Raw genomic sequence first — 22,310 nt, 5'->3', positions numbered from 1 at the left:
GAGGGCGTTGCTCGCATACAAAACTGAACAACTACTAATGTTCAACTCCGTAGCCTTGTAATTTTGAACCCAATCCAGAAGACAAGGTAACTCCTGAATCAAGTATTGGGAGAAATTTAATTTCGTGGAGGACTTTTTGATGGAACTAACACGTATTCGCGTTACATAGAGAGGAAGACCATGAAAATCTTCCACGGTTAACCTGATGGCAAGGGGACTCTAATCCTTTGAATATGAGTTTTAACCATTTGTTTGAAACAGCAGATAGAAATGAAAAAATATATATATAAATTTCTAATTCTTCATGCAATTTTTATCCTTGACAACTTTCGTTTGTTATAAATACTATTTTAGTACACTTAAACACTTTTACTTTTGTATGCTCTGTTGAAGTCTTAAACAGAGATTAAATAGCTTTCGCACCAAAACCTTTAATCGAAATACCGTGTATTAAACCCTTGCATTTCGTTTTGTATACATCTGTATCATTCATTTTTTAAATCTACGTTTGCATTGATGATTGTTTAAAAACTTACCAAATGCTTTCCCAATGCAATTTCTTTTTCATAATGGAAACATTTCTTTCTAAATAGGAAAAAAAACATATGAAAGTGTAGGAATGTCGAATTAATTGGTGTGGAAATCTTCCACGTGATTACACATTAAGAGTTATAAATTTTTAAAAAGTTTTTTACAAATATAAAACTATTTAGACTGCTTACAAATGAAATAAAAGGAAAAAAGTAAATTATTTCTTAAGTTTTATAATTTTTTGGAATCGTTTTTTATTTCTTATTTCCTGGCTAAATTATTAGACGTACTAAAAGATTTTATGTAAAGTCTTAATTATCAGGTGATATTATACAGCCTTAATGTTTTCACGCGGCTGAAACCGGTTCACACTTATTTATGTTTGCGTATCGATTGGTGAACATTGTAATGCAATACGTTAGAAATAAATTCAAATAGAAAGTATATGAGAAATCTCTTGGATTAAAACCCATTACATGTTTGTTTAAATATAAAAGTATTGCATATAAAATCGTGTAAAACATGTAATTATTAAAGCACTACAGTGCGTCTAATAATTTGGTCTAATTATTATAATATGCTAATGTAATACCTGATATAATAAATATTCTATATTTATATAATATATCGCCACATTTAAACAATCGTCGAATTTATATTATATATCGTCTAATTTTACCAACTGATACACTAAAGGCCTGGTTTCTTAGGACAGGACGCCGTCAGCTGGAAATCAGCGCTAACCTCTGATTGGTCCATTTGTGAGTTTGATAGTATACGTCATCGAACGCTCATCTTGAACTACAATTGCCGTTCAACTCAACTGCAGTTGGATTACAACGTGACGTTAACCACAGAAGCAATGGCGGACAACATACAACAGCACATTGAAATACGCCAAGATTTTGATTTTGACATTAAACATAGCTTCTTCATTAGACATAGCACTCTTCATTTAACTCAGCTATTATGTATTTTTTCTCGGACAAAGTCATTATTTGTTCTCTAAAACACTGGTCGACAATAACAAAATCAATACAAATTCAAAATAAATGTTTGTTTACGTTAGTAACGCATGCACAATGAGAGATAATGTCTGCGTTGGACCGACTGCTCACGCTGAGCTAACAAAAAAGTATTTTTTTGGCGTCAGCTCTACATCAACTTTCCGCTGACGCCCAGATAAGGCGCTAGTTCTAAGAAACCAGGCCTTGAGCAAACAAACCAGTATTTTGTTGGCGTCAGCGGGACGTCAACGTCCCGCCCAGATAAGGCGCTTAGATAAGGCGCTTGTTCTAAGAAAGCAGACGTGAACTAGTGCAAAACAGTTTCAGTCTTTAAAAACACTAAAGCCGTATAGTATCACCTGATAATTAAGATTTTGCATAAAATTTTAAAGTGCGTCGAATAATTTGACCAAAGACTCGAAAGTTGGATTTTTTTTTATTTAATATATTTTTTTATTTATTAATATTATTTTATTTATTTAATCTTTTTGAAAATTCTTTGGCATATGTTTTGTGTATTATTAATATTTTTATACACACTAACAAATCAAAAATCTTTTAACACAATTTATCGATTTAATAAATCTAATATCTTTCTATTCTAAATCGCAGTGTTTAAGGGCTTCATTAATCTAATAACACGTTTTTTTCGTACACATATAAGATAACTTGTAAGTGGTTTTGAATCTATATAACTTTTTCAATTTACACTGAAACTATTTTTCACATTGACTCCACGAGTTTGCGAAAGTAAAAAAAAAGTTCTACTCAATGCTGTAACTTTTTTTACACTACGAAAATAAGTTTAAAATCTGCGCTTTCTTGAGAATGGCATTAATGTCAAGCAGTTACTTAATTTATTGATTTACTGTAATGAAAAATAAATTATCCAATGATATTCTGGGGCTTAATGTATAAATTTTACATGCCTTAAGTTATTTTAGTTTTTTTTCCTTAATATTTTTACTGCATTTTTCTTCTGAATTTACTGAAAAAATATCTTTCATTTTAAGTATAATTAATTTCGATGACTAATTATACTTCAGATTGAATTAATATATCCCATTTTGTAGCTTGTTATATGTGATGTGCGTTTATGATTTTTGGTGGGGTTCTGATATTTGAGTTTAGAGTCTATTAGGCAAAAGTTCGTTTCGAAACAGTTAATAGTGAAAAAATATTTAACTTTAAAGAGTTTTCAATCTCAATAAATTAATAAATAAAAATGGAATAAAATAAAGAAATTATTGGTAAATTTTGCAGGGAAATAAATAATAAATAAACAATAATAACTGCCTATTTTATGTAAAATTTATTTTCATGCAAACTTTACTATCAAAAGAAATAAAACAGAAAAACTATTGACTGCAGTTTGAAAATCTGTTATTTAAAAAGAGTAAGCGTTAGTTTTATCATTAAAAATATGCTTTATTTTAATTTTAATTATGCGCATTCCATTACGTAGGTTACATAATAATGTTTGGCTAATTTAATCTTAATATTGCTGAACAACAGTACATGTTTGATGGAACTGCGTTTTAATTGGTCTTGAGGATTTTACCTGACAAATGTAAATTTTGCATTATTTTATAATTTCGAATTTTATATTGAAATTCTCGATAAAATTGTGGTCTCGCAGTGAACTGATCGTAAAAGCGCGGTTCACAGAAGAATACCGAAGTCAAGCATCACTGGCTGCTGTCGGCAAGCTGATGGGTGACTATTTTCAACAGCATCTGTACTCTCTTAAAATGAAAGATTGATTTCCCCTACTCAGAAAAAGAGTTAAATTTTTTCAACTCAAGTTGAGTGAAATATACTCTTATTTGAGTGAAATTTATTCTTTGCGTTTACTCTAACTTGAGTGGAATTTATTTAAGCAATATTTGAGTGCTTTTAGCTCAAACTTGAGTGATTTATTTATTATTTAATTGCTATAAGCTGGAATTTCTATCGATTTATTTTAAAAAGCAAAGGATAATAAATCTAAATAAAATTGATATGTTCTGTGATCTAAATAGATTAAGTCTTCGCTTAATTTTTTTTCTCGCTTAATTTCGCTACGTTTAATTTTTTTCTCTGCAGAATACGTCATTTAATATTTTGAATTAAGAAGAATTAAAACAATTTTTATTTCTCGATGGTATTTCTGAAGAAGACGCTGTTTTACTTTTTGGTAAGTAGATATACCTTGTTCTTATATTAAAATACTTTTATTTAGAATGTGTTATATGCACATTCCATTTAAATTAGCTGTTTTTCAGCTTTTTTAAATAAAATACTGTTCATTTAAATAATTTGTCAAAAAAATTTATTAAAATTGAAAGTGTTAAATGTGGATGATGATATGGAATATTAAAAAAATCCGATTCCATGTTAGAATCTTTGTCAAAGCATGTTGGAATATATTATATCTGATAAGAATTTTAAAATTTTTTCAGATCTCATATTAAAGTTCTAACGTTTTATTTTAATGCAATAAATTTATATCCATGTTTTAATTTTTTTGATGTATAATTTTGGAACAAACCATTTGTGGATAATTAATTTCATATAATTCTATACTTCTTTTACAAAATATATTTACGAAATTATTGTTCATACAGTCTATAATTGCAGCTACTTGAATTGCTTTCTTTTAATAAAGTTGACTGTTTGTTAAAGTTGACAAATTTGTGATTTTGATTATTAGGAGGGATCAAGCTTGTTGTCGCGGTAACATTGACATCACCTTTAAAAGTAAGACAACTGATCCCTTTAAAAGAAATTTCATGAGATAGGCAAAAAGCTGCCATCGCAAATGTACGATCGAACATTCTGTTTAACGTTAATTGCATCAGAATGGCTTCCAACTAAAAGATCTTTTAATACTTCTGAATATTCCAGATTGGCGAGCTCAACTTTGCCATGTTGGCAGCAATTAATTTTCGTTCTGTCATGCTCTGCTGGAAACGAAAGAGCACCATAGCTTATACATTCATCACCAAATGTTCCAACGAAAAAAGGGGGTATAATGTCTGATAAAGACTCACCAAGGTATTCTTTTTCATTTAAACGTCTTGACTCTTCAACGTTTCTTTGCCGCGCAATCCGCCGTCGCGTATTGATAGCTCTACGATTATTTTCCAGGTAATTTTGTGCTGCTAAATCATGTTCAGCTGTATGTCACTGTTGACATCGCCTAAGATATTCACAGCGATCCATTTTTTATAAAAGATATAAATATTTTAAAGTAAACTCTGTTCAATATATTTTGATAATTTGGAATGTAAATAGTTTTTTGAGAGAGTGTTGATTCGTGCTTCCAATAACTCTACCCGATTTGTCAGAGCTATTAAAATATATTGGAATTCTAAAATAAATAACTGAGTTCTATCAAAACAAACATTTTATTATAAAACTTTAGAACAACTATGTTTTTACATTGCCACTCAAAATTATTAATTAACACTGGATAATATTGCGTTAATGACACTTTTATCTAATGGCGTCATAAACAATCGTTTGCATAAAGTTTATTCCATAATAATCATATATAATCGTTTGCATAAATAATCGTTCAGTCTTTTTATAGCTTTACGTAACAAGTGTGAGATTTTTTTTTTTTTTTTTTTTTTTTTTTTGGTATGGCGATGTTATAATTTTGTTGTTGAGTTAATAAATCTTCCTTTTTATAAACGTAATAGTAGAGTTTTCTTAATTATTTGATTCGAAGTCCTCTGAGTTTTATTTGAGGTCAGTTTGTATTTTGTATTTTTTGACAGCATTATTAAAAATTATTACCTCTTCACACACATGCGTTCTCAATTTTGATTGGCTGTTTTGTGAGTTACTATTCAGAAGTCTTATGTGATTGGCTATGAGTTATCATTCCTTTCTCTTCTTATATGTAAAGATATGAATATATATATATATATATATATATATATGAATACATATGATTGAGACAACAGAGACTTCCTTTTTTAAATTTATTTCGACAACTGAAATAGGATTTAACTTCAAGAAGAAACAAGAAAAAACCTGAATGTTGATGATATTAACTTTAAAATTTGCAGCATGATAAATAAATTTTTGTCAAATCAAAGAGTACTCTCTTTCGCATTAAAATGAAAATAAATTAAAATTTAGACGATTCCCTCTGAAATTAAGAAAATTGTTTTTAAATTTTTTTCCGCGCAAGCCCTGTATAAAAGAACATCTTTAATTATTTATGTTTTGCACAGTTTTAAACAATTTCTTTCTCAAATTTCAAAACAATTTGTTTGAAAAAAAAATTTTTTTAATGAAAAATTATGTGAACTATTATGTTATGTTTTTTTAAATGGTTATGTTATGTTATGAACGGTTATGATATGAATGGTTATGTTATGTTATATATGTTAAATAAAAAACTATATAAACTGATAAAAAAAAATTTTATTACAAAAAGTTAAAAATCCTTAAAATTTTGTACTGATGCCTGTTACAAAGCTTTCAATCTCTAAAGAGTATTATCTTGCAATTATAATCAGCCTATTGTCAAATACAGATGGACTACTAAGCTTTCACTTTTTTTATCACCTATCACTGTTTAGTTTTAAAATAAAAAAAACTTATTAATTACCGAACAATCCGTGAATGAAATTTAAAAGAAATGAATGCTGATAAATTATTTCTGTCACACATGCTAAAAATATTTTTCTTTTCATCTTTTTTATGATGAACATTAAAGGATTCAGTGAATAGTCGAAAAAGTATAACTTTAATTCAAGGGAAGCAAGACGTTTTCGATGTCGAAAAAATGATTTTTTCAACCTTATCGACTAGCCATTTTTTCTTAATATTAAATACATTTTAAAACTTTAAACTTTACATTTATGACAGCTACATATTAATATAATTCAATAACAATAAAAGAAATTTAAAATTTTTATAAATTTAATTTTTATAAATATTTGAAAATTTAGTGTAAATATAATTTTTTTTTACCAGACATAGCTTTCGGTACGCTCGTACAAAAAACAAATCATTGTAAAGTTATGAAAATTTCTATGCTTGTACATATACCTTATTTACATTTAATTAACTATATAAAGTTTATTTTTTTCATTATAATTTTGCTATACAGAGGAAGTTTTTCAAAATTTGAACGAAATTTTGGCATTTTTTCAGAAATACTACACTTATTTTGCTTATATATAATATATTCTGTACATATTATGAAACAAACTATTTCACCTGATTTTTCTTACATATTTACTTGAGTGTATGCCAATTTTTTGTTGATATTTCATGTAGAAAATTTTTTGAGCGTACCGAAAGCTATGTCTGGTTTAAAAAAAATTATATATACATTAAATTTTCAAATATTTATAAAAATTAAATTTATAAACATTTTAAATTCCTCTTTATTGTTATTGAATGATATTGTTATGTAGTTTTCATAAATGTAAAGTTTAAAGTTTTAAAATTTATTTAATATTAAGAAAAAATGGCTTGTCGATATGGTTGAAAAAATCATTTTTTCGACATCAAAAACGTCTTGCTTCCCTCAAATGTGATTTAAATGAAATTCAAGTCAAACGAATAAATAATGATAGTATGATTAAAATATATTCACTTAAATGATGCTAACAATGAATAAAAAAATATTGAAATTCGCACAAATTCAAGTTAAAGGGTCCCAATCAAGTGATACACATAATCACTCAAACTCGAGTGAAAATCACTGAAGTTTGAGTGAAAACGATCCACTCAAGTAATACTGAAAATCGCTCAAACACGAGTTAAAATCACTCAAGTTTGAGTGAAAAAGATAAACTCAAGTAATACTGAAAATCACTCGAACACGAGTGAAAATAACTCAAGTTTGAGTATTTTTTTCTCTCAAACTTGAGCTATTATCATATAACTCTTTCACTTGAGCGTTTTTAACTCTAGAAGAGAAGGCCGCCTTTTTCTGGATGAAATAGTTAAATAGCACTCAAGTTGAGTTAGTTTCACTCGTTCATTTTAAGTGAGTAGGGACTGAGGTTATGTGGTTCTAGTTAATCTGTTCAATCGTAAAGTGCTCGAGCAGGTCATCGGGCTACCAAAATAGGGCAGCCGTCCCCTCTGCAGATGATCAAAATTACATGTCTTCGGATCATCCTCAGGGATGCTTCTCCCAGATAATTTCCAATAGCCCATTGTGCAGCTCTATTGCGACGCAAATAAAGTACCTGCCTACATATAAAATCGCATGAATGATTATTGTATTTGAAGTTAATAACGGATTCTTCGTTCAGGCACACTAAAAACGTTGCAGTTAACTATTAGCATAAATAATTGATATAGTCTTGAGGCAATCTAATCTCTCTGCATGGGTGACATTTTGTGGGTGAAGCAGGATGAGGTTTTCGGAGCTCCGTAAATTTGACGAATAGTTGTTGTATATGTGAACTATTTAATTTAATTCTTGTGTGAATGTTTTAAATGTATTACAATTTTAACAACCATTATTAAAAGGTTATAATTGCGTAAATTCAAAAAAATCACAATGTATGCCTAATGAAAATTTGCCCCAGGTTTTCCGTCATCAATAAACAGTTAGTTTTAATAATTGTTTTAAATCGTCTGCCGATATAATAACTGCAATTTTAAATTGTCTGTTGATAGAATAACTGCAACTCCAGCTGGTTGCTAGGCAACCAAACGACTTTTTCTTATTATTGATGTTTTGTTTATCGTTCGTCTCTGTATGTCTGTGGAAATAAAAGAATGTAAAAGCTAACACCAGGTACGCTTATGGTAACCTGTAGGTTGCATAGAAATTTATATGGCAAAGTACCTTAAGCCTATGGTAACTATAAAAACTAGTATCGCATTTATATGACTCCATACGCTAATGATCTATGGTTTCATTCATATTACACCATACTCCTTTGATTACAATAGAAATTTGTCTGGCATTCCAATAGAAGGACACCATTAGCCTATGGTAACAATAGAAATTTGTGTGGTATTATATGGATGCGCCCCATAGTCTTATGGTATGATTAGATGGAAGTACCGTGCATTTAAGGCAAACTGCACTAAATGCATGTGTCATTTACATGGGAGAGTAGATATGGTTATAAAAGGAAGTGGGTGTGTATTACTGCAGCTCCAAAGATCCAACCCAATTCTCCTTTAATTTAACCAATTCATTTAAAATAATAGTAATTTTTAGCTAAGAACGCCCACTTTATAGAAATGTATAGTTATTTAAAATTATTTTGGATTATTTCAACGAAAAAACAGCATTTCAACTTTAAAAATTTCCATTGCCGAATAAATCGTCATCAAAGCATACACGTGACACCGATACCTCGACGGAGCATTATTCGTCTAAGGAGACTTCGAATGCTTGTTATTATTATTTTATACTCGCCAATTTAATATTTTTGTCCGAATTTCTGACTAAATCAGTTTTTAAACTTTTTGAAATTACCCAACTACCCAACTACATTCGACAACTTTTTTTTTAACTTCCTGAGCTGAAACTACTTTATAAAACACTTGATAACCTAGAACCAAATTAGCTCGAACTGCTACAATAATATTGTATGAATTTCGCTAACATCAAAATTTGAGATTTGCTGCCTTTCTTCGATATTGTGAATAATTGACTTTGGAATAATAAACGGCAAAAGAACCAAAAAATCTGTAAGTCTATTTTTTTCATTACTAATAATACCTTCATTGTTTTTTGAAAGAATTTAAATTATCTGGATATTGTCTGGTAAGGGTTCTTTGTTTTCTTACATAATTACCGTCTTCTCTCATTCTCAGATATATTTTATTATTTAATCCATTTCTTTAATTTTTTTTATTACAATCATTCTTGTAGCATAATCTTTCTTGGGAAAAACCCCGAAGCTCAGCGCAATTCAACAGACCTTGTTTATTATTGTCTATATGTAAATTTCTCTATGTATAATTAAAAGATTAACTTCCATAGGACTGTGAAGAAATGTTGCCATAGCCTATGAAAACATTTCATCAAAAGTGGAAATACCATAATATTATGGCAATATTATGGCATACCATAATATTATGGCAAAGTTTGATAATTAGAAAACAAGTATCAAAGGATATATTCAATGTGGTTTTACCCATGGTAAAATGTTACCATACACTTTCATCGTATACGTATTACACAAAATTACTTCGACGGAGCATAATCCGGCCGAAGAGACTTAGTTTTTTTCTTTTAACTATAATCGAGTTTAAAACTTCCAGAAATTAATAAATATCCCATTAGTTTAGATAAAGTTTTTCTAAATTTTTGAGCCTAGCCCATTTTATAAACAACTTATGCTTGGATTAAAATGTTCTTGTTGTAGATGTTTGTTGTAGTTTATTTACGTCGCACTAGAGCTGCACGTGGATTAAAATGATTTTAAGAACATCTAGAAATAAATCAGCTCTCACGGCTATAATATGATGCGTGAATTTCATTAATATCAAGAATTGTGGTTCATGTCCTTCTCCGATATCGACCTGAATCTTTTATGTTGGGATTAATTTCAGATTAATGTACAGAAGTGAAACTACAAATCTGTAAATCCATTCCACTTTTTTTTCGCAATTACTCAAAATAACATTATTTAATTTGTTTTCCAATTAATTTTTGTAGAAAAGATCTGAATCATCCATGTATATTTTCCGTTGCTTTCTCATTTAAGTATTGTCATTTCTCATATGTTTAATTACTTAATCTCTGCCCTTAATTTATCTTATTATTATCATTCTTGTGAAAAAGATTCCAAGGGAAAAGATCTTACTCAAATTTAATGACCCTTTCTTATGTATAAATTTTCCAATATGTAATTGCGCGATAAAAATCCATAGGGCTGTGAAGAAATGTATTATGGAAAATCACCATGGGAAAAATTTCATAGGCAATGGAACACCATAATTTTAAGGCAAACATCTGTATATCCGTTGGAATACCCTTTGATACTCTTTATAGCAAACCTACTGCGAATTTTCTTAAGGGAAGTGGCGAAGATGGCGGTTTGCTTGCTTTGCGTACTGGTGAAATGTGAGTTTCTCTATTCGGATTAAATAGACAAACTGGACTTAGCTTATCAAATATCAAATAAGCTTCACACTTAATAATTGAGCAAGAATATTTATTGTTGTCCATAATTGTGCAAACAATTCCAGTCTTCTTGTCAGGTTGTTTTGACAAACTTCTAATATAATAGTTCGTAAAATACATTATTTCCGTGTGATTACAAAAGCTTATATATCTTGATGTGCTTCAGTGATTTTTTTTAATTCTCAGATTCAGGCATTACGTTTTCCCTGCTTTCACACAATATCCAACAAGAAGTCCCTGTAAAAAGCATAAAATTTAAATCACAATTGTATAATTTAATATGTTACCATGTTACCATTATATGTTACCATTATAATGTTACCATGTTTTTAGTTTTTACCAACGAGAAATACGTCTTTTCCACTTTAAAGTTAGAGCTTACAAAATGGCAACATGTTTTTTTTTAATGCATGGCAAAATGACGACACGAGCAGTTTCAGCTGCAAGTAACGGCGTGAAGTTTAAGTTTCGGATATAATTATTATTTCACCGTTTTCATTTAAAATTTTAATTGAATTAGTTTAGTCCACTGCAATCTTTCGATTCTTTGTTTCATTTTAATTAAAAGAAAGGTTTTGAATTGAACTCTTTATGAAGGCATGAAGTGATTGAAGAGAAAGCTTACAATAATTTTCTTCGGTAAATTAGGATATGTATTAAATATTTAGATTTTTGAATATTTTCCTTTTTTTCATAATTTTACTTAAATCTTGATAAAAATACATATTTATGCACATAACATACACTATTGATGTTTTTTAACTTTAAGAAGGCAAAAGTGTCTTATAAGTATAGGAGAAATATATATATATATATATATATATATATATATATATATATATATCGTTTGCAAAAATCATAGTACAGAATTAATATAAAACGTCAAATTTTGGTGGTTAATTCTGCATTTGAAAAGAAAATTCATTAACACTTAATGACTGTTTTGTTCCCTTAAAAATTTACTAAGTATACGTTTCCAATAAACAAGATTGGATTATTCGAATTGAAATAATACTGTTTGTGTGATATGTGATACATGTTTATGTGATACTACCCTTATGACCTTTTTCTAACTTTTCTTGTACAACATAGAATTTTTAATGGTAACCAAGCTGATTGCGCAGTCAACATATCAGATATTTTAGTATTTTCTTAAAAATAATGACAACAAAAACAAATTTTACATTGAATCTAAATTTAAAATTGAAATTAAATTATTTTCTCTCACACTTTAAGTATCGCGATAATTAAATTACAAGAAAATAGAATAAATGAAAGTTATGCAAATTATATATATATATATATATATATATATATATATATATATATATATATATATAAAGAGTTAAACCTCTTGGAATCTTAAAGGAAGACAAGCTCATTTTAATACTATCATGACATTTTAATAAGGAGATTTTGCATTTTTACGTTAGCTTCAGTACGTTCCCGTACGTAAGATTTCAGGAACTGCTCATACTCGCGTTTATTTTAGATGTTACGTTTATTTACATTATGGTGGCGTAATTTATTCTACTAAAACTAAGGCTCCTTTACAATGAAAGCTGAACTATCAGCCGCGTTGGAGCAGGCAAGCTCGCAAGTTACGTTATGTCGGTATTAGCGAGATAGTTTGAAGGCTATTTGGAAACCTAAAACTATTGATATGGGTGGTTCTGCTGTGGCAAATTGTGCAAACTGTTCAAAAAAGGGCTTCGGATTGTTCAGATTTCCTTCAAATTTGCATAGAAATATGAAATGGAAAATAATTTGCAACAAATATAATTTGCAGCCTGGAAGTGGAGCTCGCTCATGTGAGGTATTTACTCATTTATTTCATAACTTGTTAGATTTATTTACTTATATATGTAGTATATAAACGATATTATGTTGTTAGAATTTGTTCTTGAATGCTTGCTTTCGCCTATTTTTTTTAAAAAAAATAAGCGAATAACTTTCAATCTTATTTGGATTGTGCAGCTTTATCTATGTACCAAATATAGGAAATTTTATTGAAAATTGCAATTAATAAGTATATATTTGTTTTAAATATGACTCTCAAACAACATTTATTAATTTATTTAATAATTTTTAGTGTTTATGTTAAATATAACCAATAAATAAAGGCAAGAGACAGGCTAAAAGCAATCTCCAAACTTATTTCGGAATCCCCAAGTTTTGTATTCACTTTTAAGTATTTCTTTTTGTTATACTTACTGCTTTTTATTGTTATTGTTTGTATTTAATAATTACCTGCACTGTTAAAATTTTCCTTCTAAAATTACGGTAATATAACTGGCAGCTGTCTGTCCATCTGATTAACTGTAAAGTTTAAGGAAAAGAAAATTTTCGTCCTTTATGATATTTTAACCATTCACAAAAATATAGTTATAAAACCCTGAATATAAAACTATACAGTTTTTTAACCATTTACAGCTAGCATTTTATAAAAACTTTATATTTTTTTAACTAGACGTAGAAACTCGGCTTTTCGTGAGTTAATGGTCATTGGAGAGTGCCGGACATTGGGAATTCTTCACGTGTTGAACGGAATAGAGAAAATATTGTAGTGTCAACACTAGGACTCGAACTCCAGTTCTGATGGTCATAAGATTGACAGATAATCCCGCTCGGCTATGACATGTACGCAGTAGCGAATAACTAAGTAGCTTCATTAGGTTGTTCTAGTTGGTGCGATAAAATTCTGGTTGTTTAACCGTATTAGGTTAAAGCAGTTAATAAACAGTTTTTCTTAAACTTAACAGTTTGATTACCATTTTATTTATGGTTATTTGACTGTGTTGATTAAATATGGTAAAATAGCCATGCAATCAATTGTTATTTAACCATTTTTTCCGAGAAGTTTCTAACAGTGTGCTTTTTATTGTATTCCTTTTTATTTCCTTTTTATTGTATTCCTTTTTATTTCCTTTTTATTGTATTTCCCTTTTTTTGTATTCCTTCGTATCAAGTAGCTACTTTCTTAATCTTGCCTAATTTAAGTTTGTTTTTTAGCTATTTCTGGCAATATATCGCTATAAGTTCGAACTATTTTTTTACATTTATCATGAGAAATCTACTTCATATGCGATCGTTTATATAATTTTGGATGTACCAATGTTTTTTTTCTTTGTAATTCTTGTGAGAAATGAATTAGTGACTGAAGCAATTAGTTTCTGTGTTAGAAAATTTCATGGGTGTATGTTTAAAACTTGTAAACTCAATTTTTTTTTAATTTAATTTATTTTAAGCATGAAAATAAATAATTTTAACTATTTTAACTATCATAACTAAATTAATATACTAATAATTATAACTATTTTAACTAAATAATTTTGACTATTTTTGCAGCTTCATTTCAAAGAATCTCAGCTAGAAATAGAGAAGAGGGTAACAATAAATTAAGATCTGTTGCTATTCCAACAATTTTAATGTTCTAAATTCCTTAAAAATTCTTAAAAAAAGCCTGAAAGTAATAAACTGTCCCAAACCTGGATCAATTTCAGATAAGCTTAAATCTAATGTAAGCTAATTCCGCGCCATTTCCTTAATTATTATTTTTTTTATTATTAAAGAACCAAAAATGTGTAATATATATATATATATATATATATATGTATATATATGTTGTGCCTGTTCCGATTTACAGTACCAGTTCCTGTGCTGTAAGCTGATCTAGCTAGAAATCCAACCAGATTATGCCAGATTATGTAAGCTGCAAGTTAGACCCCGTGCGAATTTCCCTAAGACACGAGAGACACGGGATCGCGTTGTGGAACAAACCAAAAAGGAGACGCTGATGGATTCCAGAGAGGAGTAGCAATGATAATTTTCTTTTAACTTCACGATGACGAACTCATTTATTTTGTGTTATTTCTGTGTTTGTTTATCGTCCATCTTTATGTAAATTTAGCGTTTAATATATGTTTCGTTAAAGTACAGTGTCTCTCATTTTCAAAGACGACCACTCATGCGCATGCCGTCCCCATATATATATATATATATATATATATATATATATATATATATATATATATATATATATATATATATATATATACACTACCGGTCAAAAGTTTGCGAAAATTTTGAAATCTACAAAGAAAAGGTCTAAATTCAAATGTTCATAGAACTGCGAAAAATCATTCAAATTGCATGAAAATTTTATATGTTCTAAAGTGAACCCTCTACAGTTAGTTACATATGATCAAATTGCAATACTTTGCTTTTTGCGAACTGAATCCAGCCTTTCATCACGGATTGTTTTTATGGTGAAAAAATTTGTAAACTTTGAACACTTGCCAAACTTGCAAAAAACAATTTCCGTGCTTTCTGTTAATAGAAACCGTTATATGTAAGCCCTCAAAATTTCAGATCGATTCGATTTTTTTTTGACGAAGTTATAGAATTTTGAAAAACATGTGTACTTTTCATGATTTTTGAGCATTCCACATATACAGTCTTTTGGTCTATACATCTTCTACCAAAGAGCTTTTTAATTTTAATGTTTTCTATATTTTCAAATAATTAATATTTATTATAAAACAAATACTCTTATTCATTATTGTAATTATTATTGTTTAAATTTATTGTTCATATTTATTGCTTTTATGTATTAGTTTTGTTGTGATATTTTTACTTTACATTAAATTAAAATAAAAAGTTATAACAATAATTACATAAATAATTCTAAAAAAATAATAGAAATGGTATAAAAAATTTGCATTTTTACTAAACTATTTCATTTAAACAGGTCAAATATTTTACATATTCTTATTCGTATTTTGTAATTAAATAAATTAACATTTAAATCTTAGATTCCTCGAACCATCCACCTTTTGCTTTTATTATAGCATTACATATGCGTGGCTTTCGTTCTAACAATCAAGTGATATTGAGTTCCATTCCTGTTGTAAACTGTTCCATAACTTATTTCGATTCGAAATATCAGAGCATCGTTTGCAAGAACAAACAAATTTTCGATGAAATGTGACATCCATGAGATATTGTTTTAATTATATTCATAATAAATACTTCACAATAACGATAATTACAATAATGAATAAGAATATTTGTTTTATAATCAATATTAATTAGTTGAAAATATAGAAAGCATTAAAATTAAAAAGTTCTTTGGTAGGAGATTTATAGATCAAAAGACCGCATATGTAGAATGCTCAAAAATCGTGAAAAGTATACATAATTTTCAAAATTCTATAACTTCTTCAAAACAAATCAAATCGATCTGAAATTTTGAGGGCTTACATAGAACGGTTCAAATAACCATTTTCTGTAAGCAGAAAGTACAAAAAATGTTTTTTCAAGTTTGGCAAGTGTTCAAACTTAACAACTTTTTTCACCATAAAAACAACTCATGATGAAAAGCTGGATTCAGTTCGCAAAAACCAAAATATTGCGATTTGATCATATGTAACTAACTGAAGAGGGTTCACCTTAGAACATACAAAATTTTACAAATACATACAACATTTGAACTTAGACCTTTTTTTTGAAGATTTCAAAATTTTCGCAAACTTTTGACCGGTAGTGTATATATATATATATATATATATATATATATATATATATATATATATATATATATATATATATATATATTTAAATTGTATTCCTTATTTTACTATATCTCATTTAAATAAATGTTATGAAAATGTGATTTGAAATAAGATGTTTATTTAAAAACCTTATTTTAAAATTTATCATTATTATTATTTTAAAATTTATCTTAATTCATCTTGTCTTTTTATGTTTTAACGAAACATAAAATTTAGAGCCAAATTTATTTCGAAATCAGTAAAGAAAAAAAGATTATTGTAAATGGCATGTAGCACAAATAAAAATTTTTATGTATCACTTTTAATCGGAAATAAAATTTGCAGTGAATTTGTATAAGTTTTAAAAAAATGTTTCCGAAAAACAATAATTATCGATGAGCGCTTTTCTTTATGATTATTCTATAGTTGAGGTTAGCGTCGTTTGTAGCGATAAATTGACAAATCTTGTAGCTCTTCATTATTGATGGAAAAGCTTTTGCTCCGAAATGGATGATAAGTCGGCCTAACTAATTTAGGGACTCTAGCGTAAACAAAGTTAGAATCACGCTGTTTACAGTTATTAAATGTTGTGTTCTGTTTAAGCCAACCTACGTACTAAAAACATGAGATTATAATACGAATTTTTGAGATGTATTGATGAAATTTGGAAAATGAATCGTGTGATCTTACAAGATATGGCTCATTCAATAAATAAATAATTGTATCGGTGTCTGTTTTATATTATGGTTGTCTAATTGCACTAGTTTCATAAGTAAATAAATATATTTTTGTTATTTGAAGAATATAAATTAAATTTATATTTGAACTGTTCCATACAAGAAGTTACAGAAGTTAAATAATCAATAGAAGTTCAAAAATAGTTTTTTAATATCATTATTAATATTAATAGTAATAATAGGCAGCTTTTTTAATTGCTGAATTTGTAATAATATCATGATCTGCCAATCGATCAAACATATAATCTACTTAATTTTTCTGCACGCAAAAACTCTGTTTTTGCGAGCAAATCCGCCGAAGTAGAGCAAATCCGCTTGAATCATCTGCCACAGTCTTAAAGAAATAGTCTATGTCCATATTAAAACTTTGTTTTGTTTTTGTGGTCAAAGTGAAAATGATATTCCAATATCTTAGGGTTTTTTATTTGCAGATTTTTTAAAAATCTCTTATTTTAACATACGTGAGTTTGATATTTCGTCACGGGCTCAGGCGCAATTCACCATAACTGGCGTACGGAAGCTGATGTAATAGTAATAACGTAAGGTTATATTATGGAAGCTAACGTGAATTCGCGAAATATCCCTAATATTAATAAAAAAAAAACTATAGAGTGGAATTTTGTTGTTTTGAACCTGGTTTAGCGATGTTTAAAGATCGGAAAAGATGCATAAAGGACTTTCAAATGTAAATATGCACTTACTCCGCCAGGGTAAGGCTTGCATACTAATCCCTTAGAGCAAGGACATTTCATTTCTAAATACGTGCCGTCATCTGTATTCTTATGAACTGGACATTCTTCATCTATAAATAAGAAATATTTTACAAGAACAAAAAGTGCAGAAAAATTATTTTGTATACAGTTAAATTTTTTATTAACTGAAAAAGCGCACCAATTTATGTTTTTTCAGCCATACATTTTTCACCAATAGGAGAGGAAGAAAAAAAATTTCTCTAATAAAAATTACGATCAACGTCATCAGGAGCTAATTACGTTCGTCCCTTATTTTCGTGTTACACACACACTAATGGACACCTAATTTTTCTTATTGGAAGGAGGGGCTATCTCATTTTTTTTTATAAAAATGTATATATTTAACCCTATATAACAGCACTATACATAAAAACCCTAATAATACCCTATATATGAAAACTCAATTATATAAGAAACTAATGTATACGTTTAATTGAAAATACGTTTAAGCATAAATTATGAGTTAATTATAAGTAATTATGAATATATTTTAAGATTTTTATTTCTAATATATTTACACACAAGCAATCTGGGATCGGCCAAACTGACCACTGCCATGCTGAAATATGCATAACATGTTTCCTAACATTTAAAAATCAAATAATTGTACTTTTTGCCAAATAATATAAGATTAATATAATTTGTAATATTGTTATATCGTAACTTTGAATCGAGTGCATTATAAAGTCTCCTTTCTAGAGATTCCCTGTACATCTGCCTAATATTTAACAAAGCTCCGTTTATAGCTGTTAAATGTTGTTTTCTGTTTATGCCGACTTTCAAACTAAAAACATGGACATGGAATGTGAAATTAAGAAATAATGTCTGGATGAAATTTAGTAATGAATCGTACTATATAACTTCTAACTTACGTGTGTAGTTTAAAGTCGAATTACTGTAAATTATGTTATTTGTGCACCTCATGCAGAAACTAAATTTCTTTAATCTATGGCCACGAATCAAAATAATAAGCTGCATTCCTTATTACTGAATTCATCATAATTTACCAATTTTTTCTGCTCACGAAATTGCAGTTTTACGTAGAACACAGAAACTTGAGTCGCTCGCCGCAGCCTTTTAGAGATCATCTACGTTCATTTTAAAGGTTTGTTTCGAATTTGTGGTAAAAGTTAAGGTGATATTCCACCACGTTAGCATTTTTAACTTACGGATTTTCGCAAATTCTCTTATTTTTCCTTACCTAAGTTTGATATTTGTTTTCACGGGTGCGAGGAATACAGAATATAGTTAGCTTATCGTAATTAATTAGTTGCATGCATGACTTTTAATTTTGCATGGCCTTTTGACTTATTTGAGCAAAGTTTTTAATCCAATATTACCGAAAAGCAAAATTTTGTTGATATGAGCAAGAACTACACAGTCCAGTCACATTAATGTGACCACCTGTCAAAAGCCAGAATAACCACCTTTGGCAGAGCGAACCGCTACGAGACGTGTAGGAAGAGAGTCAATTAGGTTTCTGAAAGTGTTCACTGGGATGTAGAGCCATGCCGACTCCAGTGCCGCGGCCAGCTGCGCTGGATTACGTGGTTGAGGATCCATGGCGCGAACTACCCGATCGGGGTGGTCCCACAGATTCTCGATTGGATTTAAATCCGGTGAGTTTGCTGGCCAGGGGAGTACGGTAAATTCATCCTGGTGCTCTTCGAACCACGCACATGCACTGCGAGCTGTTTGACACCTCGCATTGTCCTGGTGGTAGATGCCATCATTCTGAGGAAAAATCATTTGCTTGACGGGGTGGACATGCTCCGCAAGGACAGATACGAACTTGTACTGATCCATCGTGCCTTCCACAATGATGCGTGCACCCAGTGAATGCCAGGAAAACATTCCCCAAACCATAACGCTCCCTCTTCCATCCTGCAGCCTTCCGGCAATTGTTGCAGGGTGTTTGCTTTCAGACGTTTCACGCCGTATGCGCCAACGTCTATCTATTCCATGGAGCATAAAATGTGATTCATCGGAAAAAGCCACCTGTTGCCACTCTGTGGACGTCCAGTTGCGGTACTGGCGTGCAAACTCTAGCCTTCGTCCCCGATGAACAGCAGTCAGCATAGGTGCATTAACAAGGCGTCTGCTGCGGAGGCCCATGCGCAGCAACGTTCGCTGAACAGTTGTTGAGGATACACTCTTGGTAGCCCCTTGATTCATCTGGGTGGTCAGTTGCTCAACAGTTGCACGTCTATTCGTCTGAACGCATCTCCGTAGCTTTCGTTCGCCTCTGCCATCTTTGGCCTGTGGTGCACCACATGTGCCACGCCGCTTGTTTTGTATAGTGACATTTTGCCATGCACGGTATACTTTTACCACGGCGGCACGCGAACAGTTCACAAAATCAGTCGTTTCTGAAATGCTTCCACCCTTGGTCCGAAAGCCAATAATCATGCCCTTTTGGACGTCGGATAAATCGCTACGTTTCTGCATTGCGCCAAACACTGAAATGCTTTTCGATGCCCTAGGACATCCAATATATACACTACACTGTAATGTGCTGCCACCTGCACTCTCTGATCGGTTATTTCACGTTGACGTCGAAAGTAGGTGGTGGTCACATTAATGTGACTGGACTGTGTATTTGAGGAATAATCATATTTACCTTCTCTTGAAAGTTTTTCGCAAGTCGTGGCAATATTGGAACGTCCAGCTGATAGCCTGCAGCATTCATCTGCAGGACATTCTTTATTGGCATTACAGTATTTCCCTCTATTTTCTACATATTTATACCCCTGCAATTTTTATACATTAATAAAAACAGTATACTCTCGATACCTCACACTTCTATATCTCGAAAATCTTTGTATGTCAAAAAAATATTTTCCCTTGCCATTGCATATCCACATAATAATAATTTTAATTCCTCTGTCGAAGTATTTTTTCAAAACCATGTTATGTCGAATATTTTTTGAGATAATTTTGGAAAAACCACAATTTAAGTTAATTGTAAACCTATTCTTTTCTTTTCTATGATTAGTTATTTTTGTCTTACTCTTAAAAATAAAATTATCATTGCTGTATTTAGACTTAGAGTCTACAACTATTACATACATAATTATTAGAAGATATTCTTATGTTTTTAGGTTTTATTTCTTAGAGTACTATTTCAGAATATATTTTTCTACTCTTTAGAACAAATTTAGATCTGAATTTGTTATCTCGAAAACTCGCTATCTCGAAATTTTTTAGCATCCTTTTAACTTTGATATATTGCGAATATACTGTAGTTAATAAAAATTTCGTACGCGATTTTATTTATAGTAAGCTGACTCCGTACGTTGAAAAAATAAAATAAACCATCAATAAATTAAAACTTAAAAACAGTACGAAACAATGCACAAAACTAATGGACAAATGCCAACACAATAAGTAAAGCTGAAACAATTCCAATTACTTTTTCATTATTATTATTATTATTTGCCGATAGCTTTATGCTATTAGATTAGGAGAACAAATCTTTAGTAGTTCCTTCCATCAAAAAAAAAAAAAAAAAGATTGACCGAACTCAATATTTTTTGAAATACTGATATTTCTCGTGACCAACTCATGATTTTTTTTTGGCACGAGTGCTTATTTAAATTACACCCGAAAAAATGTATATGAACGCCTGATTTAGGGTTAATAATAAGTAAATTGTTTATTCATACATTTTTTTTAGTCTTTCAACATCAGACTTAAAGAGATATTACACCTGTTCTTACAATGCAATAATTAAAAATAATAAAATTTCACAAATAATGTTGCAAGGGCTGTCCAGTTGGTGATATATACAGACATGCTTCGAGAAATATTATAAATAAATAATATATTTTTCCAAAAAATTACCCTTTCTGCTTCAATTTGAACTCATTATTAATCGTAAATTTTTGTCCTCAACAAAACTAAGAGCATAATTTAATTGAAAATTTGAATATGCTATTTCTTCCGTTTTTTAAAGCAATGCATTTTCATTATCGTTAGTAAAAGTATGATGAAGCAAAATACATGCTAAATAAAGTATTAACAGTACTTACCCAAACAAATGATAAACTTGAAATGAGAATAAAAATAAGAAATTTCATTTTGTATGGTATCTAGTTGAAGCTTTTCAGGGTAGCTAATGTTTTTACTGTCAGGCCTCCCTTTTATATAATTTTGAAAGATTGAATATGAAATCTCTGTAATCACTTTAGTACCTCTATGAAAATGCTGATCAAATAAGATATAAATCTAGTAATTTTTATATTAAATGGCTGTTGCCTGATTAATTACTCTTCAACTTCATTAAAAGAGATGATTGTATAATATTTTATCATATTCAATCAAATTAAAATCTAAAACAATCAATACTTCCCTACTTAGTTTTCGTGATTCCGCAGAAATGAAATTATATTTTATCTCGTAGACATAAAGTAAAACGTGATTATTCCGATCATTTAATTAAATAAGTGTGATATAACCTTCTCAACCTACGTTCTATGAAATCTTTGATTGGAAATGAAATTACTCTTAATTTTAGAGTCTTGAAATTTTAAAATAAATAAGCATGGTAAACAAAGTTCTATCGTTATTAAAACTGCCAAAGAGGTGATCTTATTTTTTAAAATTCATTTGTTGGTCTTTTT

The 22,310-nt window shown here is 29.5% G+C and overlaps 1 protein-coding gene across 1 annotated transcript; it reads right to left on the bottom strand.

Moving 5' to 3' along the window:
• Nucleotides 1–10,667: 10,667 nt before the first annotated feature.
• Nucleotides 10,668–21,860, bottom strand: LOC147804302 (uncharacterized). The gene is made up of 4 exons (XM_087150619.1): nt 21,720–21,860; nt 20,309–20,438; nt 17,638–17,738; nt 10,668–10,884 (listed from the first exon to the last, which is right to left on the bottom strand). The coding sequence occupies exons 1-4, from the start codon at nt 21,765–21,767 to the stop codon at nt 10,843–10,845; spliced, it is 321 nt and encodes a 106-aa protein (XP_087006745.1). The 5' UTR covers nt 21,768–21,860; the 3' UTR covers nt 10,668–10,842.
• Nucleotides 21,861–22,310: the final 450 nt, after the last annotated feature.

The sequence above is a fragment of the Parasteatoda tepidariorum genome, chromosome 9 (assembly GCF_982258835.1).
Source record: "Parasteatoda tepidariorum strain Cologne lab strain chromosome 9, Ptep-v5.0, whole genome shotgun sequence".
In the NCBI taxonomy this organism is placed as follows: domain Eukaryota; kingdom Metazoa; phylum Arthropoda; class Arachnida; order Araneae; family Theridiidae; genus Parasteatoda; species Parasteatoda tepidariorum.
Note: the sequence above shows the minus strand (reverse complement) of the source record. Positions and strands in the feature narration are given on the sequence as shown.

Excerpts from the sequence above, each read along its gene's own strand:
- LOC147804302 (XM_087150619.1), bottom strand. The coding sequence starts at position 21,767 with ATGAAATTTCTTATTTTTATTCTCATTTCAAGTTTATCATTTGTTTGG. Across the intron at positions 20,439-21,719 it reads CAAGTTTATCATTTGTTTGG|GGGTATAAATATGTAGAAAA; the intron begins GTAAGTACTGTT and ends TAAAAATTGCAG. Across the intron at positions 10,885-17,637 it reads GCAAGCCTTACCCTGGCGGA|GGACTTCTTGTTGGATATTG; the intron begins GTAAGTGCATAT and ends TGCTTTTTACAG.